The sequence below is a fragment of the Gymnogyps californianus genome, chromosome 17 (genome assembly GCF_018139145.2).
Source record: "Gymnogyps californianus isolate 813 chromosome 17, ASM1813914v2, whole genome shotgun sequence".
Classification (NCBI taxonomy): Eukaryota; Metazoa; Chordata; class Aves; order Accipitriformes; family Cathartidae; genus Gymnogyps; species Gymnogyps californianus.
The window spans coordinates 2,645,196-2,671,004 of record NC_059487.1 but is presented as its reverse complement, the minus strand read 5'-3'; the positions used below and the strand labels follow the sequence as shown (position 1 = coordinate 2,671,004).

At 53.1% G+C, this 25,809-nt stretch overlaps 1 protein-coding gene across 1 annotated transcript; it reads left to right on the top strand.

Annotated features, from left to right (window-relative positions):
• Positions 1-424: 424 nt before the first annotated feature.
• ZNF341 (zinc finger protein 341) lies at positions 425-22,505 on the top strand. The gene is given in 16 exon segments (XM_050907241.1): positions 425-473; positions 4,862-4,972; positions 6,126-6,313; positions 7,434-7,586; positions 8,264-8,503; positions 9,708-9,732; positions 9,735-9,902; positions 11,149-11,233; positions 12,306-12,496; positions 13,476-13,669; positions 14,512-14,720; positions 16,176-16,272; positions 17,891-18,023; positions 18,449-18,560; positions 19,365-19,435; positions 20,660-22,505. Coding segments are annotated over 16 exon segments (2,523 nt in total). The 5' UTR covers positions 425-442; the 3' UTR covers positions 21,175-22,505.
• Positions 22,506-25,809: the final 3,304 nt, after the last annotated feature.

The window sequence follows — 25,809 nt, the reverse complement described above, 5'->3', positions numbered from 1 at the left end:
CCGCGGGGCGGCCCGGCCCGGCGCGGGTCATGGGGCCGGGGGCGCGGCCCTCCCGCGGCAGAGGCGCGGGGCGGGGGCTCCGCGGGCCCTCGCAGGCGCCGCGCCGGCAGCTCGAGCGGGGCAGGTGCGGCCGCCGAGCGGTTCCCGCCCCTCGCGGCGGGGCCCGGCCTCCGCGGACCCCCGAGGCGCTGCTAGAGGCGCCGCTCCGCCGCGGCCCGAGTTAAACGCGAGACCCCCGCCAGGCCCGGCCGCACACGCCAGGGTGTCGCTGCCCAGAGCAGCGGGCCAGCCCCCGGGCCGCCCCCCCCCCCCCCCCCCCCCCCGGCCGCCTGCCCGCCCTCCCGGGCCCCGTCGCGGGCGGAGGGCGCCCCCTGGCGGCGGGCGGCGACGCTGCTCCCGGTGCCCGCTCCGGCTGGCGGGTCGCGGCCGCCCCGGCTCCAAGATGGCGCAGGCGATCTTCGAGGCGCTGGAAGGTAACGGGGCCGCCGCGCCGGGCCCCGCCGGGCCGCGCCGGGCCGACAGCGGGGATGCGCTTCTCCTCGCTCCCCCCACCCAGCGCCGCCGCACCGCGCTGCCGCCGCACGGGACGAGGGGCCGCGGCGGGGCCGCCCCGCGAGGCCTGGCCCGGCGGGGCGCGGGGGGCTCCCAGCAGCGCGGGGCCGTGTCCCGCTCCCCCTCCACTCCCCCCCCCACACACACCCCCGGCGGCGGCGCGCACCGGCGCGGCCCCGGGGCAGGCGGGCGGCGCGAGCGGCCCCGCGCGGCGGCGGGGGCGGGGCGGGACCGCAGCGGGCATCCCCCGGCGGCAGCCCGGGGCTCGCCACGCCGTCCCCGGTTCCCTGGGGTACCCCTGTCACCTCCCGTCCCCCGGTTCTGTGCCACCTCCTCCCTGCGCGTCGGGGCATCCCCGCACCGCCCATCCCAGTGCCCTGTGCCCCGGGCAGCCCCCGTTAGTCCCGTGCCCGGCGCCCCAGGGCACCCCATCGCCTCCCTGCCCCTGTGCCCGGCGCCCCAGGGCACCCCATCACCTCCCTGCCCCTGTGCCCTGCACGTTGGGGCGCTCCCATCACCCCCATCTCTGTGCCCAGTAAACGGGATCACCGGTCCCCGGGGCACCCCCATCACTCGTGTGCCCCTCGCCCTCCCATCGCTCCCCATCCCTGTGCCCAGCACGCTGAGACACCACCGTGCAGCTGGGCACCCTCATGCCCTGCATGCTGGGGTCCCCCCCCCATCCTCCCCACACCCCGGGGCTCATGCTGCTGGCCCCACCGATGTGCCACGCTCCCTGCCTGCCCCGGGGACGGTCCCCGGGTGGGTGCTGGCCCCTGCATGTGTGTGTTAGTGCGGGGGGTCCGTGGTCTCCGGCACAGCCAGGGCAGTGCCCGGCTCCTGTCCGCTGTGCGGGCGAACGGGTCGCGCTCGCATTCATCTCAGTTTAGCGTTGGGACACTGTGTGTTACAGGCAGGTGCCATCCGAGGGGGACTCTTGGATGTGCTAAGCTGTGGCAGTCTGATACTGAGCTCAGGGTCAGCCCATTTGGAGAAAAACTATTTCACGAGGCATTTATTTCCTAAATTGGATTACACATGTATTTTCCTTTACGTGGGGGGATGCCGCTGACTGGGAGGCCTTGCATCGGGATCGTTGCCCTACGCTTTGCAAACAGCACCTGCGATTGCAGCAGCAGAAAGAGGAGCAAAGAAGAAATATTTCTCTCTATTTTGTCAGGTTACTTGGTGCATTTGACAGCACTCTGTATAATCAGGTTCCCTATTTCCTCTTTGCAATCAGCTCCTCATTGTGTGGGTTTCCTCGCAGAATTCAGGAGAGCAAAACGTTTTAGCAAATTAAGAAAAAAGCATGGGTTTTTTTTTTTTAAGCCCACAACAATTGGCAGCTTTTAGTAGCTGAGCTTGTTTGTTTTGTCTTGTTGATTCGATTACACGTTGATGGTGACTTGGCATTCGTGTGCGGTGCTGAGAGCAGCCGTGTTCTCAGCAGGTGCTGTGGGGCAGAGGTGCATTTTTGCCTGTCACTACAGCACCTGGTGCTCATGTTAGCAGAAAAAAGACTCAATGCATGAAATTCAGGGCATGAGGGAAAAGTAGCACCTGGGTGAAACGGACCGTCTTGTTTCATCTCTAACTGAGAGAAAGTTGAAAGGGGAAAAAAAAGCACAAAGCGGTAGTCTTGTACTTTTATCCTGGCTTCCCCAAATCGCCTTGTTTTTGTCAGGCTCTGGGGAAAGCCTGCTGCCGCCAGGAGAGAAGAGATGGCTTTTTTTTTTTAGCTTTCATGACTGTGAAGAACATCCTGCCGACTGGTGCTGGATGTCATCAGTGCAGGATCGATCCAGTGCTTTCTCCTGGAGTCGGCGGATGGCCGTGAACGGCATCCGTGTAACCAAGTAACTCTGCCTGCTTGTCTTCATGGGTTACTAAACCTTGAACTCGGTGATTTCCCTCTGTGTTAAGTGTGGCGTCGTGCATTTACCCTGTGAAACTGCAGGGACTCTGTGGGCATTTGCGCAAATTGCCAAATGAATGAAAAGCAACATATTTCTGTTGTCCTGGGCCACTTTTGTCCGGCAGAAGGCTGAATGCAACACCAACAATGTTGCCGCATCGTTGTCGCCTGTCGTCAAGTCTTGGCCTCTCCTCAAGCTTCTTCCTGCTAGCGGGATCAAGGCAATCATCTGGCTTTTTTACTTGGAAGATCTGGCTATGTGCCAGAAGGAAACCCAGTTATCCGGTGCCAGGCGCATCAAGAGTGACATTCTTGATGCAAACGGTTCTTAATTATCCCCATAATATACTTCACCTGAATTTTTGATCCCCCTTTTTCTTTCGTATCTTGCTAGCTTGCTTCTGCTGAAGAAGGGCTGCTCTATTTCACTCTCTGGTTTGGATGTGCCAACAAAAGCCTGCAGTACTGCCTTTGCAGTTGACCAGGAGGTTATTTGTACAAGAGGAGGTACACTTTAAAAAAGCAGGGCTCTGGTCGGTGTGAGAAGATCCACCCAGGAGTGCTCCAGTGGCGTTTGGCCGGCGGGGCTGTCCTGCAGGGCTGGTTGCAGCTCTCTGTGCAAGCGAAGGCTTGCAGAACTGGACCTGCAGCTTTGCTGTGCCTCCGTGTGATTTATGCGAAAGGGTTCCCATAGGCACGGTGGTAATGTTACGGTAGTGTGTGAAGTAGTGTGATCTGCTGCTTTCCGGTAGCTGCTTGTGCCCTCTGCTCCTCAGCAGCTGGAGAATGGTGCTCTCCTCTCCCAGGGGCACGTGCAGTGTTTGCGACCTCTTCTTGGTGAAATGATGAAAAAGGTGTTCACAGAGTCTTAATGTTACTTGCTTCACACTGGAGATGCAGGAGAAATGAGTATTTAGGGTATCTTTAAAATACCATGGATTATATGGGTAGTCCCCATCAGGAAAGTAACATCCTGGTTGTGCAGGAGAAATTTTAAAATTACAAAAGGAACTTGCAATGGTGGTTGCTTCTGCTGCACTGTTCCTTTATGCTGTGATCTGTTACGGCGTTTCACTGTCCTTCCTGGTGCTGTTTGCTGTGTGACCTCTCGTCAGGAACTGTCCTCACCTCACTGCTTGGAAATGATCAGACCGATAGATTTTCTTTTTACTGTGGCACATAATTCTGAGTTCAGAGCTTTACAGTTTTGTTTTGCAAAGATCTTGAAGAAAAGTGAAAAGCAACCTAAGAACCCCCCACCTTTCTTTTCTCCCTTAATCCACGAGGTATAACATACAACACTGGCATGCCATTTGTTTTATTCCTGGGTTCCTTGTCATAAAGGAATAGTAGGGAGGAATGGTGCATAAAAATTACCCCTTTTTGCTATTTTTGTTCCATAGTCAGATTGTTCTATGTGTCTTTACATCTGATTTCTAAGAAGAAAGAGTGTGTCGGGCTTAATCCACCAGTCGCGTGCTGCTGGCCAGGTTGTCTCCCTAGATGAGCAGTCCCCGTTTCCTGTATTTATCTGGAATATTTTAGAACATTTTAGCTGTACCGAAAAATATTTGTGCCAAAGCAAGTGAGCCGATTCTGACAACAAATCTGGCTGGGTGTGTATGCTCTCATGGAGTCCCGAGGGAAATGAAAATGAAAGAGAGCGACCGGCAGCTCTTGCTTGAGAGGAGCCCGTGGAGGAGCACAGTCCTGGGAGTCGGGGGAGCCGCAGTCCTGCTTTCCCGCATGTCCCAGAACCAGGGTGGCAGCCGGTGGCCGAGCGGGTCCCCCCAGAGCATCTCTCCCAGGAACCCATGCTTAGTATTTCCTTCTTAAAGCTGTATCTAAATCCTCCTGTAGTTCATAGCCCTGTGTCTGATCAGATCCGGGAATGCTGGTCTTGAAAACAGGGAGCCATTTCTGACACTGCTGCTGAGACAGAGTTGCTGCACACCAAGGATTTTGTCTTCACCGAGCTCAGTGCTTGTCTGTGCCGTATCACGCTGTGTCCCCAGGCAGATCCACCCAGGCTGCTACCCCATCTGCTCGTGACATCCCAAATATCTACTTCTTAGCGCTTTTCATACCCACTGTTTGTAAGCATCCTTCCTCTCTGCCGCAAATGCTTGAAACCAAGCCCTCTTTTGGCTTTCCTTGCCCTTCTTCCCTTCTCTTCTTGCATCAAAGGAGTGTACGGAGACACGTGGGAGTGTTGCTTTAGTATGATAGTTAATGCTGTGGAGTAGAGGGGGATGAGAAGGTGAGAGTGGCTCTGTGGGAGAAGACAGCAGCAGCCAGTGAGCGGCTTCCCTCCACGACTCGTGAGTGAGCTCCCAGCGCTCCATGTTCGGGCCATCTCGATTTACCATCCATGCTTGTGTCTCCTTTCAGGAATGGATAATCAGACGGTGCTGGCTGTGCAGTCCTTACTGGATGGTCAAGGAGGTGTGACGGATCCATCTGCTCAAAATGTCAACTCCTCCACTGCCATCCAGTCGATGGGTGAGTCCTGGTAGCACCGGGAGAGAGAGAAGAGGAGCAGGAGGGCTGCAGATCTCTTCCTACAGCGTGCGCTCGTGACTATTGGAACAGTCGGCAGAACAGCTGTACGTGTAGGGCGCAGCTACGAATGTTGTGAGCCCTCAGCAGGACTAGGCAGAGCAGGAGGAAGGGGGCAAGTGCCCAAGCAAGCAGAGATACTTTTGGAGATGGTCATGACAATAGACTTGACCATGCGTTTCCAATAAAGGCACTAAGGGAGGGTGCAGCTGCTCTCCCTGCCACTAGTGCTTGTTACTGTTCACATTTTTTATTTAATGAGCTATTCCTTGTCCTCTGGGGATGTACAGCTACTCCAGTCATTGAGTATCTCATCTGTGTGAATGAATACAGGAACTGGTCATTTATGTGCACGTGAACACTCATAGTGCTTGACTAGGACTTGCTGGGTGGATACCAAGTTATCCCCTGGAGGAGTTACAGTCTGTGTCCCCAAAAACGTTCTGCGTCAGGTTGTGAATCAGACAGGAGGTACAGCCTTGTGAGTCTGACGGGATCAAGTGCAAAATGGTGTGTGCTTGTGTGGTTTGCTAACACTGCAAATTTCATCTAGGACATGGTAACTGGGTTGTCTTCTTTCTGCTTCTGACGTCAAGCAGAGGCTCCAAAGACCAGCAGTCTTGTGGGGGGGTGGGTTTCGGACACAAGCTGCTGTTGACTCTGTGCCCTGATCCAAGTTACTTCTTTGTGCAACCTGAGTAATAAAATCTACCTCAGCCGGCATAACGCAGGTGCTTTGGAAGAAGCTGTTTTGACTAAAAGCAGAGGGTGCTACAGGAGCAAGGCTGAGTTGGTTGTTCATGTCTTTGGGATGAAAAGATGGACAATGGGATTCAGTTTGTCACAGGGAGACGGCAGGTTTCGTATGTGGGAGCAGGGCTGAGATGGGCTCAATCACATCAGTTGGCTTTAGGGAGAGCTTGGGGTTGGGGAGGAGGGACAGTTTGGCCCTTGCAGCTGATGTCTCCTGATGATGATGTACTTGAGGTGCTAAGATCCAAAAGGTGTCTGTTTTCCTATGACTGTGGTTGTTAGGTGTAGCACTGGGGAATGCAGAAGAAAGCCTGGAGTAGTGATCTGGTCCTCTTAATTGCAGATGACGAAGACGTGTTCCTCTGTGGGAAGTGTAAGAAGCAGTTCAACTCACTGCCTGCCTTCATGACCCACAAGAGAGAGCAGTGCCAGGGAAATGCCCCTTCCCTCTCCACAGTCTCGCTGGCCACCAACAGTGTGTATACCCCCTCCATCACATCGGTGCAGCAGGCTCCAAGCGCCAGCCGGCAGGTACCATGCTGCAGGCAGAGGCTCTACTGCTCTGTCGCCGTGGTTTGGGAGTGGGGGGGACCTCTGGGTGATGCTTTTAGATCCAGTGGTGCCTCATGACTGACCTCTTTTCTAGGAGGCTCAGTTGTGGTCCTGTTGGCTTTTGACCTCATGGTTAAAGCTGCCTGGTCCTCTGCAGTGAGGTGTCCTCCAGCACGAGTGTCTGACAGCCCTTTTTTCAGGACAGGAAGGGGTTCATATTGTGTCTGTGCTACAGCCAGACTTTCGTTCTACTGAAGAGCTCCAGTGTCACAGCCTGGCAGGCCGGCCACGTGCCTGGGTGCACGCTGCGCAGTGCTCAGGGTGGAATGGCTCTTGCTGTCCCCTGGGCCGTGGTCTTGGTCATCGGCAGAAGAGGAGGGCAGTGTCTGGCAGCTTCGTCCCTGCATCCCTCCTCTCAGGTTCCTGCAAATAAGCCCACATAATAATGTGGTGTGACGAGCGTTAAGGGAATATCCTCTCTGGAGTAACTCTCCTTCCCAATGGACTTCTCGGGAGCGAGTCCCTTGTGCATGACGTGTACTGTGCCTGCAATCATGGTGGTTTCTGAAGTGCTTTCAAACCAACTGGTTTTTTCAAGTTAACGTAGTGCCAATGGACAGTGCTGCCCAGGGCTGCAAACACGGGTTGTTTCCACCCCGAAAATGGGACAGCCTCCCTCCCTTCCAATAATCCGACTCCAGCCTGACGTTCACCATCTGCAGCCAGAGCAGCCTCCCTCAGTTCTCCACCTTCCCTAGCTGGGGGAAGCGCCCAGGAAAGGCCTGAACTCGTCTGCGACCCGTTTGTCCTGCAGATCTTGTTTAATAACCCCTGATTTGAATTGTAGCCAGTGGCCACTTTCCCGAGCCACTGTGATATTTTTTACCTCTTCTGAAGAATGTTTCTGGAGCTGCCTTATTGTTACAGCTAGAAACTACCATGGACTCAGCAGGAAGCTGTAGATAATTACAGTGGCTCATCTGCTGACCAGAGGCTGTGAAAGCAGAGACTCTGAGGTTCAGTAAAAAGCAGTGTCATCCTTTTTTGTTTATTGTTTTGTCCTGTTGCTGGTCAACAATGCATCCTTTTTTTATTTCAGCAAATTTCTACGTACATCACCGTTCCTCCATCACCTTTGATTCAGACCCTGGTGCAGGGGAACATCTTAGTCAGCGATGAGGTGCTGATGTCGGCCATGTCTGCTTTTACATCCTTGGACCAGCCCATGCCGACGGTGCAGCCCCCGGCGCAGGTAAGGGGCACGTGTGGGTCCGGGGAGTCCCGCTGCATGGGGCTGTGCTTGCACAGCAGGAGAGTCCTGTTGGTCGATCAGACTCTAGAGAACTGCTTTGATGCTGAATCCTGGGCACCTTCCCAATGTGACAGCCAGGCTCAGGAAGGAGTGATGGATAAACGACAGGATAGCTGCAGGGCCTGCTCTCTCTGTGTGTCCTTGTTGCTGGATGCTCAAATCTTTGTAACATGGTCTCTCCAGCTTTTTGTTGAGCCCCCATGTAATGGTTGGCTTTCAGAGCCCTTGTCAGTTTGCTCCGTGGATCCCTCTCCTCCTGAGATGGTTGTTTTGGGCTCTCCCTGGGGCTGGCCAGGCTGTATACACTCTCCATGCTCTGAAAATGTTCTTTGTAACTGGAAGGATTAAAAGCTTTAAAAACAAAGCAAAAAAAGCAGTGGGGCTTGAGTGCTTGGGTTTTGGAGGAGATAATGCAGGTCATGCCAAGCCTCTGCAAGCCAGCAGAGTCTGGTCCAACCTGGCAGTTGGACAGCACTGTGTTGTGTCAAGACATCGTCGCTGTTCCTGCAGGTGCCGTTCTGAATTGGGATTGGGAACGTGTGTGAATGAGCAGCCCCTCCAACTCATCGCTGCTGCATTTTCAACGTCTTGTCTGTCTCTCCCTCTTCTGGTTTTAGAGCAGCTTGAGTATGCACGCTGGGGCTGGCTACCTCTCCCAGCCCCCCCCGCCTCCGCCTCCCCCGCCGCCACCCCCTCCTCAGCCTCCGCCGCCTCCCCCCCCGAGCATGGGGGCTCCGGGGCAGCCCAGCGCCGGCGGCAGCGGGGTGGTCGAAGTGTACAGTGCGCCTGCTCCTATGGCAGCAAACAGCACGGTGGAGATCCAGACGCTGGGGATGCAGCCCTATCCGCCCATGGAGGTAAGGCCCGGGGCTGTCCGCAGGGGCTCTGTCCTCCTGGGCCTGTTCTAACAAGCAAGGCTGCTCAGGAGTCGCCCGGACTAGAAATGCAGAATTAGAGTCTGGGAAGATGTGTTAGGTTATTTGATAATGATTATTTCCTCCGGGAGAAGATACTGAACAGAAGGATGTCGGCAAGATGGTGTGGTTTCTGAGAACAAGAGAAACAGTTAAGAGGGATGGAGGACTTGGCTGGCACAGGCTTAGGAGACCTGAGTGTCTGCTGTGGTCGAGGGATACCTGCAGGTGTTGGGAGTGAGAGGGAGCTGAGGTGAGGACCTCACCTCCCAGAGAAGTACAGAGCACCGTGCTGTGCGCTGCAGGCTTAAGTGGAGGGAAAAATTCAGTCTAAATATCAATGAGCTTGACAAGGCAGCTTTTCCTAAAGAGAGGCACAGGCAGGGGTGGATTTACCGGTGGGTCAGCTGTTCACAGCCTCCATGTTAGCATTGCCATTCACAACAGAAACTACTGGGTGTGACAGAGGTTTGTTGGCCTTATCTTTGTAGCTGGCATCTGATCTGGAAGTGCCAGTGGTGAGAAATGGATGGGGATGTTGGCTACGTAGTGGTCTGTGTTAATTTATCAGGGTGGGCAACAGAAATGCCCTCAAACCTTATCACCCCAGACCGATGCCTATGTCTTTTTCTCTAAGCGTCCTTTTCTAATATTGGTGCTGATGTAAACAGCTGTGCTTTGCCATCTGGAGTTTTCTTGTGCTTTCCTTCCCTTCTGCAGTCCTGCCAGGGCAGGCAACAGGGCCTGGAGATCCCTGCCTTCAGGGCTGGTATGAACCCACAGGGTCAGCGGTGATTGTTCTGGTAACCTGCTCCGGAGGGCTAAGAAACTCTTCTAGGCATGAGACATAGATGAGGGACTAGACAGCTCCTTCAGAATGTTTCTTTGCTGTCCTGTTCCTGCTGTAATAACTGCTGGATACTTTGTGATGTTCAGCAGGAGAGTTTCACACTGTGCAGTGTGTTAGTTTTTGTTAGAGACACATTGCTGGACTGATGAACCGGAAATTTGATCCAGTTTGGCAGGAGGCAGAAAACTCAGCCAGACTAATAGCCTGGTGTGGGAAGTGTTGCTGGAGATGGCGGTTAGGGCACAGTATAACTCTGTGTAGCAAACCTTTTTCCACTGATAAATTGCACTCTTGCAGGTACCGAGCCAGTGTGTAGAAAGTCCGTGTACCCTTCTCCTCCTGTGTACAGCCCTGGGAAGCAGGGGTTCAAGTCCAAGAGCACCAGCACTCCCACACCTTTGACCAGCGCAGGAGGAGGCAGTGTGGTTGGTTTTGATTCCACCTCCGCTGCCAAAAGTCGGCGCTGCAAAAACGAGAGCGGGCTGCAAGAAGGTTAGTGTCCTTAGAGCATTTGCCCTGCACTAACCTGTAGGCCACCGTGCTTATCCCGTAGTAGACTGTTGAGCCACGGGCTCTCCAGGCCCTGTGGGGTGGCACTGGCTGTGCCTGCAGCTCCGGAGGAGGAACACAATGCCCTGCATGAAGCTATGAAGAGCAGGTGAAAGTGTGGACGTGCTTCTTGTCTGTCACCTCTGAGTGCACGTGAAAGGACTGTCACTGTGCTACTGCATGGGCAAGCTTGTGCTGTATCTCTGCAGCTACATGCTTATTGGATCACACCTGAAATGGGGAGATCCTGCAAAGTAAGGTGTTAGAGCTTGGTCTGTTTTAACCCAAGGAAGACTGCCCAGCTGCAAGGCCAGTGGGCTAGACGCGGCCTGGCCCTGAAGGCTCTCTTCTCAAGGGCCCAGCTGACCCGTCCCTGCCATGTGTTTCAATGCCTATGAAGAAAACACGCCTGTCCCCGGGTGAGGCAGGGCAGGGACGTGCCCCATTACAGGATGAAGGAGCGTCAGATCCTCCGCTGGCCGAGCCTGCCCATTGCTGGTGTGATGCAAGCACACCTAGACGAGTGACAAGGGAGGTCCCCAGCGTGAGGTGGAGGAAAGCCACGTGGCCTTCCTCCCCAGAAAGGTTGGGCCTCTGGAGTTACACCCATACAGATGCTAGGGTTTAACGTTATTTGTGGAGGTGTGAATGATGGTGCAGGCTGCAGCTCTCAGTCCAGAATTTCCTAGCGCAGCCCACAGTTCTGCAGTTTTCCATTGGTTTATACCCCATCTTAGTAGATACAAGATGTGACTGACTGATCTTCTGGATGGGAGAAACATGCATGTGCTCTGGCTGATGGCTGACCTTGGTGAGTTCATAGGAGAGAGACAGAACTGGAGCCCTTCCTCTCACTAATCCTGTGTGTTTTCCCAATGCCCAACATGCCTTTAAAGTAGATGCTTTGTAGCACAACTGGAAGGGTCCCTGGAGTGGTTAATGCCTGAAGGGGATGCCCTGCCCCCTCCACTACTACTCTCCTCAGTAATTCTAGAGTTCGCTCAGGCTACGTTAAAGATATGTTTGTGCCCATAACCTCTCCCCAGTCTGGCCAGGCAGATCTTATCCTTTCATAAGCCCTTTATTCTTGGTCCTGAATAGACATGACTTGGGGTGAGGGCCCTGTGGCACAGGGGGGACAGGGCTGTGCCAAGTCATCTCATTCCTGTGTGCACTCTTGCTCTTTCAGGCAAACCCAAGTCCCCCAAGCTGAAATGCACTTACTGTGACAAGGCCTTTACCAAGAACTTTGACCTGCAGCAGCACATCAGAAGGTAACGGTGCCGCTAACCCGGACACAGCAGAGTGGCTGGGGTGGAGGTGGGCGCAGCTCCGCTGAGGGAGTCTGTGCAGTCCAGTAGACCTTGCATTTGTCATGTCCCAGAATCTGTGCCACGCTGGGAGGTGATCCTTCATCCCCCTCACTTCAGGACACCTTCTCCCCAGTGGCTGGCGTGAAGGCTGCATCATGGATGTAATTTTCTTGCTGATTATGGGCTGGGACTGGAGACTTGTTTTCCTCGCTGATGAGACTTTGAAAGCCAAACCTGTTGTCACCTGATCACTAGAGCAGCAGCAGCATCTCCAGTGCTTGCCTCTGCCCTTTCCTCTACTCTCCCTCCCTAGCAAGCTGCAGCCTTCGTGTTTGCTGGTGTTAGCAAACTGTAAGCTAAGCTCAGTGTCTATATAGGAAGCTCTTATAAGAGAGCTTTTCTCTGGCAGGAGGCAGTTGAAATCTTCAGAGTTTCCCCCAGTGGAGTCTGCCGGACTCAGGACAGATGAGAAGGAACAAGTGGTGGTTTCGCTCCCCTTCCCGGCCTGGACTCTTCACATGACACACTCCATGTGTTAGAGTCCGCTCTTTGTCCTGAAGCAGAAGGGCAGGGTAGAAAGACCTTTCTGCTGCAGACAGGGGAGAGCAAATTCAGGGAGATCACGGGGCTGCAAGCTAGAATAGATGTGTGCAGGGGAGGGAGGTGTAACAGGGAAGAAAAGGGTTGTACCCCTGAGAAAGTGATGGGGTCCCCAAGGTCCGTGCAGAGACCTTGACAGTGAATGCCCTGACGTTGCTGCAGAGCTCTTTTCCTCTCCCGCTTCTTCCTTTGATCCCTTGTCATCCCCAGACTGCGAGTGTTTTGTCTGTGCACCAGGCTTCTTTCCCCAGGCGTCTCACAATCCACTTACTCCGGTTAATCAGGTCTCAAAGCCCTTGTCTGGCTGGTCCAGGTGCTGATCTGCCAAGCAGAGTGACTAGCGCAGTCCTGCAGCAGCCACCTCACCACGGTCCATGCCTGGGGGCTGCCTCCTCTCTCTGCCGGCTGCTGATACAGTGCCTTCTGCCTTCAGTCACACAGGCGAGAAGCCCTTCCAGTGCATCGTGTGTGGCCGAGCCTTTGCCCAGAAGTCCAATGTGAAGAAGCACATGCAAACCCATAAAGTGTGGCCTCCAGGGCTGGGGTGCACTATCTCCCGCAACTCCATCACAGTGCAGGTCATGGCCTTGAATCCCAACCAGCCGGAGGACGAGGAGAACACAGGTTTGCTGCCTGGGGATGACATGTGCATGGGGCAGAGTAGTGATGTGAGGAGTCTGTACGTCCCTGCACCTCCACACAGGGAGGGAGGGGAGACAGGAGCTGTGTGCGCTGTTTGCATTCCTCCTGTGGGATTTAGCAGCATGCAGTAGAGAAGCGAGTCGTATTTGCTCGACTCCAGCTGGCAGGCGCATCCTTTTGTACCCCCCGCCGTGGTGGATTCAGGTGCTGGTGGAGACAGTGGCTCCAAACTCTGTGCCAGTATGTGCATGCGGACAGGGCGAGGTGTCTTCCCCCTTCTCACTGCCTGGCAGGTGCAGCTTTGGCACTGCCTGAGCCACACTTGACAGCTCTGGTCTAGTGGCCAGACAAGCCGGTGGTTTAGCATAGCCCAGTGCTCTGGCTTGTTTGCAATATGCAAGTCATGCCTGCTCTGGGTCTGGCTCCAGTGGCCAACTGAAAATACTTGAGGCAGAGAAGAGCTCCTTGCTGGCAGACGGTGTCTGGATACCCTTTCTGCTGGTGGCTTCAGTCCTGGTAGGAGGGGAGGGAACGCAGTGACAATGTCATGTCTAGGACAAGGCCCCACTGGAGCTGCTCTCTGCAGACATCAGGCACTCTGAGCTACTGGCTGGATCTTACGTCATGTCTCCTGCCAGAGATGGGAGTAAATCTGGCTCTGGTTCACTGGCGGAGGCCTGTTCTGCTGACTGCTCCACAGAGCACAGTTGTGTCCCTGGAAAAAGAGAATGGGTTAAGGAGAGGAAGATGGAGTAGTCAGAGCCCTTAATAATCTGTAGACAAATTTAGAACTACCCTGTTAGAGAGTGAGATTTGTCTGATCTAAAGAATCTGTCTTTGAAAGGAAGGAAGAGCCTGGACCCACAGCCAGGCCTGGTGTGTCTTGGCAGCATAGTGCTTGCAGAGCAGCTTTCAGAGCTGTCTCATGGCAGGCTGTGACTTTCTCTCTCTCTTTCTCCAGGTTTGACTCAGCCCTCAAGGAACCCCGCACCACCGCCCCAAGACATGAGCCCCTTGGACGAGAGCGAGGCGGGCAAACTGGAAGCCAAGCAGGTTGTCTTGATTGATAGCTCTTACCAGTGCCAGTTCTGCCCCAGCAAATTCAACACCTATTTCCAGCTCAAATCGCACATGACACAGCACAAGAATGAGCAGGTAGGGACAGAGGGTGCCCTGTGTCGGTGGCAAGATTGGGATGGGCTTCATATAGTGCACCGGCTCCCAGGGTCTGTCCTGAGCCTCTTGCTCTGTAAAGCTGCCAGTGCTTCCCCTGCAGCTTGGCTCTCTGCATGTCTGGATTGCAGCTGTGTGGTCTGGGTGGCTTTGAAAAGCTCCGCTGCCTCCACCCTGCTGAGTGAGAAGTCAGCCGAGCAGGTTTGGGTGGCTAGAGAAGAAGCAGAGGAGCGAAGTCCAAAGTTTTCAGCGTAGGTGGCAGCTCTCAGGTCGTGGGACAGTCACTGCTGGGGTGTTGTGGTCTCACCTGCTCGAGTGGTTTCAGGCGCTCACACCAACACCCCTTTCTCCCACCTTGCTTTCTTAGGGGAGCGCCCTGACAATCTGTGTTTGCAGAACGTTCAGCTCCCAGCAGGTTCTGCCGTTGTCTTCACCTGGAGCTGTCAGCCACATTTTGATGCTGACCTGCTCTGCACTGTTCTTTAAAGACCCTTCCTCTGAGGAAGGCAGCAGAGGAAGGGAATGTTTTATCACCACATGGTGTCCTGCTGCAGTGCGGGGCAGGGTTTCACTGCTGTGCCCTGACTGAGCGCTAATATGGCTGTGGGCATGGTGGGATGCTCTGGGAACCACAGTGCTGCTTTGTTCGTAACATCAGCTCAGCTGTTCTCCAGCACAGTGGGTCAAGGGGCAGTGGTCCCTTTCTGTAAGTGACCCAGTGGCAACGATTTCCAAAAAGGAAGGCCACTCTGTCTGTTGGCAGAGGATTTTCCCTATTTGTTTCCATGGTGTGCCACTCCAGTCGCTCTCCCTTCTTCTCCCAGGTGTACAAGTGTGTGGTGAAGACCTGTGCTCAGACCTTCCAGAAGCTAGAGTCCTTCCTTGAGCACATCAAGAGTCACCAGGAGGAGCTGAGTTATCGCTGCCACCTCTGCAGCAAGGACTTCCCCTCCCTGTATGAGCTGGGCGTCCACCAATACTCCCACAGCCTGCTGCCCCAGCACAGCCCCAAGAAGGACATGGCCGTGTACAAGTACAGTAGCAATCAGTGCTCACAAGGCTTGTAGGAGTGAGTGGGTGCAGAGCGTGTTTGGCTGAGAGCGGTGGGGACATTAGAGGGAAGAGGGAGCTGTGTGTTCAGTGGCCACGGTTCTTTTGGGCACCCAGGTGGCAAATGGGGGGCCCCTCCACCGGGCTGCTAGGGCCAAGCACTTTGAATGCAAGGAACCTTTCGGAAAGACAGTGAAAGGCTGGGATCAGTTACGTGGGAAGATCCCATCACCGCAAGTCCTCTTATCACCAGTCAAGAGTGAGATGGGCACAGCTGAACCTGCGCTGGGCTGGGTCAGAGACCCAGGGAAGCCCCTTCCCAGCGTGTTTTCTGTGATTCTTAAACACCTGCAGCAAAGGGAGTGCAGGTTGTAGAAGCTGCGCCCCGAAAAAATCTCCTATCCCTTTGCTGCGAAAGGGTCTGTTACCTGGGAAAGCCTTTCTACTTCCCTCTACTATGTAGAGGGAAGGGGTGAGGAGTTCCACAAAGGGTGCTCTGGAGCTTTTGAAATGCCTGTAGAGACATACAGGAAGAGTAGGAAGCCCAGAAGATGCTGAAGTCACCTAGGAGCTTCACGGAATAAATATCTGCTACTTCTTGCATAGACCATGACTTCTAGTTATCCTTGCACTGCAGAGCTTCATCCTACAGCTTGCTAGGGGGAATCTTTGAGATCAGAGCCCTGCTTATGTTTGAGGAGGTTTTAGTCTGATCTAAGGAAAAAGGGTTTCACAGCAGATACACAGTGTGAGTGCCTCTGTATTCGTTGTTGATGATTCATGTCCCCATTGCCCATTATCAGTCAGCTTTGGCAGAGGTCTCCGGCAGAAATACTGCCAGGATATGTGAGAACAGGTGAGTTAGGTGGAGAGAACCCAGGTGGTTTTGGAGAGGTGGTGGCGTGAGCCAAAGCTTTGTTAGACGCCAGAGACCCCTCATGGAAGCGCGTCGCCTTGCGGCTGCCCCAGCCATGGGTAACACTGCTGTTATGCTGTGACCCCACCTTCAGCTCCTTCACTGGGAGCTGCTGTCTTCATGCAATGAAGATCGAAGGAGGTGTTTTAAGTAAGGCGAAGTCGTTACTTAGGGCTTGTCTCCATGAGGAAACAATGTGGAATATGTTCTCAGGTCTGGGTGCTCCCATGGGAGTCTGTGTGGAAGAGCACTAGCAATTTAAAGGCTTCTCCACCCAGTTTTCCAGCATCTCCCCCTCGTGAAGGATACTAAACGTGAGTGTGATCTGGCTATGTGGGTTGCTGAGGTTTCAGAGCACCTGGGTAGGGGTGTTATTGTCTGTACCAAACTGACCCTACCAAAAATCAACCGTGAAGGTGGCTGGTGAATGGGCTGGGCAGTCCTGCCTGGGGTCTGCCTGCGGTGTGGGGTTTGCCGGCGGTAGCCTTGTTCACAGGCTCTGTCCTTTCTCTCTGCATTCAGATGTGTGAAGTGTGTAAATAAGTACTCCACCCCGGAAGCCCTGGAGCACCATCTGCAGACAGCAACGCACAACTTTCCCTGCCCTCACTGCCAGAAGGTAGGTGGGTGACCGCTGCCTGAGCCGGTCCTGGACATGTAGCTAGGGCTCTGAGGGGGACGGGAACCCTCGGCTCCCTTTCCTCTCCCTTCCTACCTCAGTACGGACTGGCAGGCTCGCAAGGTGCTTTTCAGAGAGACAGAGGTGATTGCACCCCTGGTTTCCAGCTCTCTGGCCTCTAACGCAGAGTACATTCCTCCCCGCAGTGCTGGCTTTTCTCCCGGGTCCCGTTTGCCGAACAGAATTTGTCAGGGGAGCTCCCTTATTCCCACGACAGCACAGGACTGCACACCAGGCTGCTGTCCTTATTTTTTAAAAGCAAATGTACCAGGAGGAGCGAGGCTGGTTTTGGGAAGTCTTAGAGTGGCGGCAGTGCCTTGGACCCACCGTGCCTGGCTACCTGTGGCTGGAAGGGTTGGGCATGGAAAGCCCTGGGTCCTGCGGGAGCTCATACACCTCCATTGCTGTCCTCATCTCCTGTTGCAACAGAAGTCTCTGGGTTCCCCCTCGTTCCTCTCTTTTGGATGAGTGCTCTGTGTCCTTGGCAAAGAGAAACCTGTCTGAGTGGCGTGACTGGGACTGAACGATGCCCGGGTAGGTTTTGGCTGGAAATACTCGCTTCAGCACACCCCTGAGGGGGTTTGAGGGGCAGAATTTTGTGGGGTTTGAATTCTAATAGATTATTTTTTGAAATCTAGACTAAAATTTGGACCCTTGCTCCTCTGTTTATAGCAAAGGAAATGAAAATCCTGCAGTGGGGGCAGGGACAATCTCAAAGGAGTGACCACTCTGTACTGAGGTAGCTCAGGAAGGGGAAACGCTCTCCTGCCATGGTTAGTAACCCATCTTTCTTTACCTGTCTTCTCTCCACTTCCCCCACCAGGTGACAGATGCCCTTCTGAGCCTGGGTGGGACTTTCAGCATCCAGCATAGGGGTTTGAAAGCCCATTATCTGCAGCAGTATTTTTTACTTCTGCTTGTATTCTTACTAATATTGCTGTTTTCTGGAGATGCGAGAGCACAGTCCCGGGTACCAGAACTCCTGGCTCTCCTGTGCCTCCCCTCAGATGTGTGCTTGCAGCATGCTCATTAGGAATTCACATAGCTTGGCTATTTCCAGTATCCCCATTAGCCAAAGGAACCATTTCTACTGGCTTTATAAAGACCATGAATGGAAGCCTTTGGTAACAGATTATCGGGAAGCAGAAACTGAAGTTAACACTGTGGGAAGGTAGTAACTACTGGGGGTCCTTGCCCAGCCCGTCCTACTGCTGGCTTTGGTGGGAGACTGGGCATCCTTCTGGGGTGCTGGTCCGCAGCAGTACAGTGTTACAAAATTTAGCAGCAAGGTTTCAGCTTCTGTGTTTCTTTAGGATAAGAAGGTTTTGGGGTTTTTTTGGTTTGGGTTTTTTTTTTTTTGGTTTGGTTTTTTTTTTAAAGCTCTATCTGTATTTTCCTTTTACAAAACTGAAGGTTTTCTCAGTGCGTCCTTTCCGAGAAAGCAGTCACTATGAGCTTCCTGTGCTTTCTATACAGGCTACACCTCCCATGCCCGTGCAGGCTCAGTGATGTCCCTTGTGTGCTGCTGGCTCTTAGCCTTGTTTTTGTGCGTTAACAGGTGTTCCCCTGCGAGAGGTACCTGCGCCGCCACATCCCCACGCATGGCGGGGGCAGCAAGTTCAAGTGCCAGATCTGCAAGAAGTTCTTTCGCCGGGAGCACTACCTCAAGCTGCACGCCCACATCCACTCGGGTACGGGCTTCCCCGGCACCGCAGTGCTCATTATCTCCGTATCACAGTCCTTGCTGCCCTGGCTATTTTCCTGATAACCAGAGTAACGGAGTTGAGTGTGTGAGTCATTTGTAGTAACGTGGGTTCAGGAGGTGTATGGTTTTGGTTCAGCCTCACGCCCAGTACTGCACCAGTTAGAAGTGGGACATAGAGGTGGCTTCCCCACTGTCTGTGGTTGCAGAAGCTAAGGAAGCTGGCCCTGGAGAGCAGGAGGAGCATGCAGTGTGGATTGTATCCATCCGTTTACCCATCAGGCAGGATAGGGAAGCTTGGGGAAGTTTATAGAGAAGCAGAGTGGCACAGCTGCCATAGTGAATTCTGTTTGTGACTAGAGCAGCCCTGTGTGACTGGACTCTCCCTGACTCTTGGTCTCTTTTTTTATCCAGGTGAAAAGCCCTTTAAATGCTCAGTGTGTGATGCAGCTTTCAATCGGAAAGACAAACTCAAACGACATATGCTGATCCATGAGCCTTTTAAGAAATATAAATGTCCCTTCTCGTACGTAGTGTGTCTCCAGCATGGCGGCATGTCTTAATGGGGTTGGGATGGGGTTTGGGATGGAACAAATGTCTCCTGCAGGTACCGTAGGGTACATGTGTGGCATCTGCCAATCCACTGCTTCTTGGGGAGGCAGGAATGCTGTGTGCTGTTGAACTGAGAACCCAGAAGTCCCAGTTCTTTGTCACTGACTTCCTGTGGGGCCACATAATTTAATCTCAGTTCATCAAGCCCTGTAAAATAATGCCTGCCTACATGGGAGGCTTGAGGGGCTTGCACTTGGGGAGCACTGAGGAGGAGAAGGAGTATTATTTGACCACAAAGCACAACGTTGCCTGAATGACGGACTCTCCCTGACTGCCATGTCTCGAAAAGCACTTGGCAACATAGGAGCTAATGTACGAGCCAGAGAAACCCAGGTTTATAAGGTGCATTCCCAAATCCATGGCACAGCCGTGGGCCTTCTGATAGCCAAGACTGACTGGCTTCTCCCTCCTCCAACCACCTTGTAGCTCCTTCCGAAGTATTTCTGTCTCCAGGCGGGATCTTCAACCTGCTGCTTTTAGGAGCATTCATAGGGCCATGTGTAATCTAGGAGAAGCCAAGTGTCCCTGTAGCAGCCTCTTTATTTCTTGCCCCTCTCCAGCAGGCTGAAATACTGGAGCTCCTACTGTGACTGCACCCAGGGACCTGTCTGGGTGCTGCTAAGGAGAAGGACTGTGGATCTCTTTATGGTCCAGAATCTGTTTATACATCAATCCTCAGCTGATTCGTGCTGTTCACCAGCGTTTGTTGTTCTTACAGAAGCCACACGGGCTGCAATAAAGAGTTCAACAGGCCTGACAAGCTGAAGGCTCACATACTGTCCCATTCGGGTAAGTGCAGCTCTGCCCATGCTGCCAGTGGGTGGGAATGAAGTGGCTGGGATTCGCTGTGGTGCTGCAGGAGCATGTTACAGAAGGAGTAAGCCCGAGAAACAAGAGGTAGCACTGTGAAAGTGCTTCTGCTTTGTACCCCCAGAAGCGCAGGATGTTCCTTACAGGTGCTTTCCCTGCGGTTTCCCTCCACCCACCGCTCAGCTAACACAGCTACAGCTACTGAGTAGTTTTCCGTGGGAGAATTTTCCACTGCGTGTGGTACAGTGTTTCGCAGATATAGGCCTAAATTCTTAGTATCATTTATTAGCTTTAGACTTTTTTTGATCTCTGTTGCTGCAGGCCTGTTTAAGTGAGCTTGCATTTAGAGCTGTGTCTACGCTTTGGGCTGTTTTCTAAGGCAATATAAATCTGTAGGCAGGGCCTGCTGGCGAGACGCAGAAGCAGAGCTGGATTACTAGGTGTGTTTGCTATCAAATGAATATCCAGAGTGCTCTGTCCACTCCTCCCCAATACCATCTCACATTCAAAAGGAGATCTCTTGGGATTTGATTCCCTTCTCTCTGTGTTCCAGAAACAATGCTCCCACTCCTAATAAAGACAAATAATTTATTCCCATGCCCTAGGGAATGTTCTGACTTTTGTCTCTTGGGGTAAAACTGAAAGTCTTTTCTCATGCCTGTCGTGTCCAAAGCCCTGCAGAGTGCGATCAGATGGGACTGTGCTGACAGTGCAATGGATGGTTTGTTTCAGACTGTACATTCCCATACTTGGGAGGAAAAAAAAAAAGTTAAACTTTTTTTACCTACCTTTACAGTTGGAAAAAATCAGAGTTTAACAATGCTTTGCATTTTCATCACAACTACCTGACATTTTTTTCTGGTGATCTTTTAATCCTCTTATTTGAGGCAAGAACTATTGTTTTAGCCCTTCCTAAACACAGACATTCAGGGTGTAGCTGCTCACCCTTTTCTTGCAAATTTGCCTGGCACAATGTCTCCTTAGACCATGGGGTTTTTGGTTTGTTTTAATTAGCAAGCTGAAAAAGAATGGGACTTCTTGGGTGAGGAGGTGGCTGTTTCATGCTTTTATCAGGGAACATCTCCTTGGAAGAGGAGATGAAGCTGTCATGCACTCCCTCGGTGCGGTGCAGATTTTCCTGAAGATCTGCATTAGGATGCAGGGTCTCTAACTGAGCTCTCTCTCCTCCGATGCTCTGTGCAGGGATGAAGATCCACAAGTGCCAGTACTGTAACAAGTCCTTCAGCCGACGAGCCCACATGATAGAGCATCAGCGCTCGCACACCGGCAACTACAAGTACCGCTGCCCCACCTGCAGCAAAGGCTTCACGCGCCACAAGTACATGAAGGACCACAAGTGCCGGCTGGGCTCGCCCAAGGACAAAGACCTGCAGCTCAGGAAGCCCCAGAAGAAGCGGGTGGCGCGGGGGCGCAAGGCGGGCCTTTCCCTCCCCAACCAGCTGGGTCTGGCAGAGCTGAAGGACGGTGCCGCTGGGGAAAGCCCCCCCGAAGGTGGCCCTAACAAAGAACCGTTCCAGGAGTCGGATGCTGTCCTGTCCATCGTGGTTGGTGGGTCGGGAGCTGCTGACTCGGACCTTGTCGTTCCTGGGCAGCCCAACAGCATCGCGTCCAATTTGGCCCTGGCAGAACTGCAGACTGCCTCGGATGGCCCCTGCACCATGCTGGCTGTCCCTGTTTACATCCAAACGACAGAGTGATAAGGCGTAGAGCCACTGTGTGGCTGAGGGCTGCTGCTGAGGCTGTCAGACTCGGTGCTGAAATTTATCCCAGTGAAAAAGACCAAAGCTCTTGTGGGGTGGTAGATGGATATGGGAGAGAATGGCTTTCATCTCCACTTATTCTTCCCATCCTTGGGCAGGGGACTGCTTGGAAGCCACTGACGGCTACAAGGCACTGAAGAGAATGGCTCCATTATTTCTTGTCCCTCTGCATCACTGGTCAGCCTAGGGCAAGAAAGACTAAGATCCCTGAATCAGGGTAAGAAGAAGGAGCATGCAAACTTGCAACAAACAGAGCTGCTGAAATCAGGTGGCTTTGCAAATCACAGCCTGTCCCATCTGTGGTTTTTCTGGCCTAAAAGCTGTATTGCCCAGTATTTGGGTGGCCTTTCCGAGAGCAAACAATTGATCCTTCCTAGTGGAAGCAAGTTCATCCTGAGATCCTTTGGGAACACTGTTCAGAAATACCCTGATAGACTTATCTCTGGTATCTTTCTCCTCTCTGTCTCTATCAGTAGAAAGATCACCTTGTCTGTACTACATGTGTTATAAACACCGTGGACCTCATGTGCTGTGTGAAGTTGGTGGGTGGGAGCACGCGCGTGTGTTGGCTCTTCTCTCTGGTTGGTATTCTCTCCACAGTGTTTGTTCTTTTCACAGTTTTTCTCCACATCCAAGGATCTCCAAGTGCCTTAGATATCAATGAGTCAATCCTTGTGACAGTTAAATGTGACACCTTCTGTGTACAGCGGGGGAGACTAAGGCCTGGGTGAAGTGACCTATCCAGGGTCACACAGGAAACCTGTGATGCCTCCACAAGCCAGTTTTCTAGCATCGGCTCTGGACTAGGTGCTGCAGGGTACTTCTGTGCGCTTCTTCTCTGTCAGCTGCTTCCCAGCCTGCGCATTCCTTTAGCTCAGTTCTATGGGCCAGTTGTTAGTAGTTTCAGTGGGTCACTGGCAGGTGGGGAGTTGGTGTGGTTAGGTAGCAAGAAAGTCCAGTGTGACTAGGACAATTGCTGTTGTCCGCTTGGCTTCTCCTCTCTGATTTCCCAAGTAGGAGTCCCAAAGCCAGCACGGGAGCACCAAACCCAGGAACTGAAAATTACCATTGTGCAGTGTTGGTAAGGGAGCTTCACGAGCAGGTCTGGAGCCCAGAGTAGGTAGGAGAGCAGGCAAGTGTGCTGCTCCCTTCTCCACTGCCCTGCCGGTCTCCTTCTTCCTTCCTGTACCACGCTCAGCCTCCGCTTTCATGCTGCCACAGGATGCCCTGGCTGTGGGGAAGGGAACTTGACTCAGACCTGCACAACATCACTGCCGCCTCCAGGTCCTCCTGGGACGTGCTGTTGCCATGCTCTGCTCTCCCGTGCTTTCTTCCTGCTCCATGTGTAGGCGAGTCGAGCTGAGCTTTCCCTGGTAAATTTGTGTGATGAGCTGCTAAGTTGTCTGTAGATGCAAAATGCTGTATTTCTAGCCTGTTTCTCCAGAGGTGGCGCAGAGCAGAGTGTGGGTTCAGTCAGTTCTGGGTACCAAAATTCTGGCTGCCGAGTCCCCTGCCTTGCCGTCTGGGAAATGGTGGATGTTTCTGGGCACTGGAGCAGTGAGCCCAGCGTTACTGGTCTGACCGGCCTGACTGATGCCTGCCTGCAACCTGCCTGAGCTCCAGTGCATCGCTTGACCTCAAGGTGCTCTTCCTGTCTCCTTGCGCAAATCTTAAAAATAGCAGCTTGCAGAGAGAGCATGCTGGTGCCATGGCCGTTGTGGTATCTGCTCCTGGCGGCATGTGCTCCCAGGCTGCACCCAACCTAACGACGGGTTACGCTGTCACCCCTGGAAGACTGTCACGCAGTTCCTGTCAGGGTGGGTCCCGCCACCAGTTCGCTTTGCTCACTCACTTTCCTAACTCACTTTTTGCCCATTTCACATTTTTGTGATGCTTCTGTACCTCCTGCTGTTGGTGGGTGTTAGGAAATGGAGCACAGGGCTCACAAGGGGAGGCTGGGAGAAGGGGGGTTGCTCAGGCTTTAGAAGAGGTTAAGGACAGGTCTTGCTGCTGCCTACGGCTGCCTAACAGGAGGGGGCGGAGAAGGTGGAGCCAGACTCTTCAGAGGTGCACAGGGATGGGACGAGAGGCAACAGGGACATGTTGGAACATGGCAGCTTCTGACTTGATATAAATAAAAGAAATTTCCACCAAGAGGGTGGTCAAAGGAAGGAGGCTGCAGAGAGGCCGTGAGATCTCAGTACCTGGTGATACTCCAAATTCGACAGAGCATCCTGCTCTGAGGGGAAGTGCTTGGGAGGAGGTGGCTGGGCTGGAGACCCCCACATGGCCCTGCCTGCTTACGTGTTTCTGTGCTTCTGTGAAATGTCTTGTCTGCTTTGAAGGGCAGAATTTATTTGCCCACGTTTGTTTTAAATACTTAGCTCTCACAGGAGGGGAACAGTATCAGGAAATAGTTTGCTAAATATACTTTTCCTATTTTCCTCCCCTCTGTACCTCCACCATACAGTGTCATTATGTGGTCTCTGGTGCTTGCTGCGGCGCTGCAGTCGGGTCTATTTTGAGACGATGATGTGTGGGTGCAGCACTCCTTCAGCTCGGAGGCACCATCTGGAGGCCTGGCCTTTCCTTCCTGGCCCCGCTTTCCAGCAGCCCTGCGCACAGGCCAGCCAGTCTAAACGACATGCTGGAAACTGGTTTCCACTGGCTACGCTGAACGTAATTCAAGGAGTGGAAGCAGAGCCGCAAAACAGCCTCGTAGGTGACTGTGGGACATGGGGGCTGAAAGATGCCACGCTGTTTGCTTGATACGCGTTTGCATGTGTGGTAGTGTTGAACCGAAACAAGTGTTACAAAGTTTTGAGCATAACGATTGTCCTCTTAGAGTAAACCTCAGAGCGATTATGTGTAAGATAACGTAACAGAGGTCCCTGATCAGAAGAGAAGCCGGGCTGGCTGGTTGTGCGGCTCTTGCCTTTGGAAGCTCTGTGGATGCGAGTCCTACCCGTGTCTGACGGATGCTGCAGCCCCAGGACTGGCAGAGGAAAGGATGGGCGACTGCCTGAAAGCGTGGTGGCCGCTGTGCCCCGCTTCCCAGCTGGGCTGGCTGCACCGGAGCAACAGCAGCTCCTGGCAGCCCCTGCAGAGCTGCTCCTGGAGCCTCACTGCCCTTTCTGTGGAAAGGAAAAAAAAAAAAAGCAGTTATTTAAAACAACATCAAAAAACCCCCTCTCCTCTGTAGCCATACAGCCTGCAGATTAAATTTTGACATGGAAGGAAATGTCATGGGAAAGAGAGTTTAATTTGAAGACTAAATGCTATTCCTGAGACATCGTTACGTGCAGTCCTCAGTACTATTCTGTATGCGGGGACCGGTTGTGCAGGGCAGGTGCCTCATCACAGCAGGCCACGAACTTCAGAAACCCTCTTTCTTCCTCCCTGTCCCAGTCTTGTCCAGCTGCTTAAACTCCCCTGCAAACCTGGAGTCAGTTAAGATCTGTACAAGCTCTTCTGTTTCCTCCTGGCCAAAAGGGAAGAATTCTACCCAGAATTTTACCCCATTTCTGTTTCTCTAGCAGGGCCTGCCCACTCCTCAGCTGCAGCGTGGGCCGAGGCAGATCTAAGCTGCTCGGGGCACCGATTTTGTCCCAGCACCTTTCCACAGGACTGGTTCCATCCTGTGTCCTGGGTACAATTGTTTTCTTTACAAAACCACTGTCAGAAGCATCTTGGCATTTTCTGGAAGTTCCCCGGAGTATCCCAGGGCCAGAGCCATCCCCTAGGAGAACGGGAGCTGATACTGGATCAGAACAAAGGTCCATGGTGCTCAGCCTCCACTTCTGACAGCAGATGCTTATGTGAGAGGAAGAACAGGGCAGGTAAAAGCTCTGCCTCCTCTTGTACTCTTCCAGCCTGTGTAGTCAGCTGGGAAGCTTTCCTGCCTGGGAGTGGTTTCTGTAAGCCTCAGTGGATTTTTCTTGTGTATTTTTTTGTCTTTCTTACGTATCTGCCATTACGACATTAGCAAGGTAGACTGAGGCAGGATCCATAACACAGCTTTGTTGCTGAGCTCCCACCTTGTACCTAAGGAGGCTGTCTTTAATTACATTAGCCGGTGCAGTGCCTTTTCCCACTTTCTGAGGGCATGAAAAGGCTCTCTTGCCCAATAAACAGTTGTTTGGTTCATTTTTCCTCTGTGCCATTAGTGTATATCCCAGCCTGGTTTACAGAGCACTAACTAGTCCAACCCTGCTCAAAAGCAATGATTAATTTTCTTGGGTGGTTTCCAATGGTAAACACTACTATTGTCTGAGTCTGTTCTTAACTTGTTTTCACACCACCACTGTGAGTGGGGAGGGGGTTGTTTATTACTTTTACAGATGATAGAGGCCAAGCACGGAGAAACAAAAGTCAAAAGTATCCAGTAAAGGTTGGTAGCAGGCTGAGGCACTTGAGACTTGCTTTCTTCTTTGGACTCTGGACATAGGTACTGTGGTCATATAGCATGGAATTAGGTCCGTACTGCCTCCACAAATCAGAATGTGTGACTCAAGTGTGCAGGAAATAAGCTCACTAGTCATCACCGATTAAGCAACCATGACTCTGGATTTA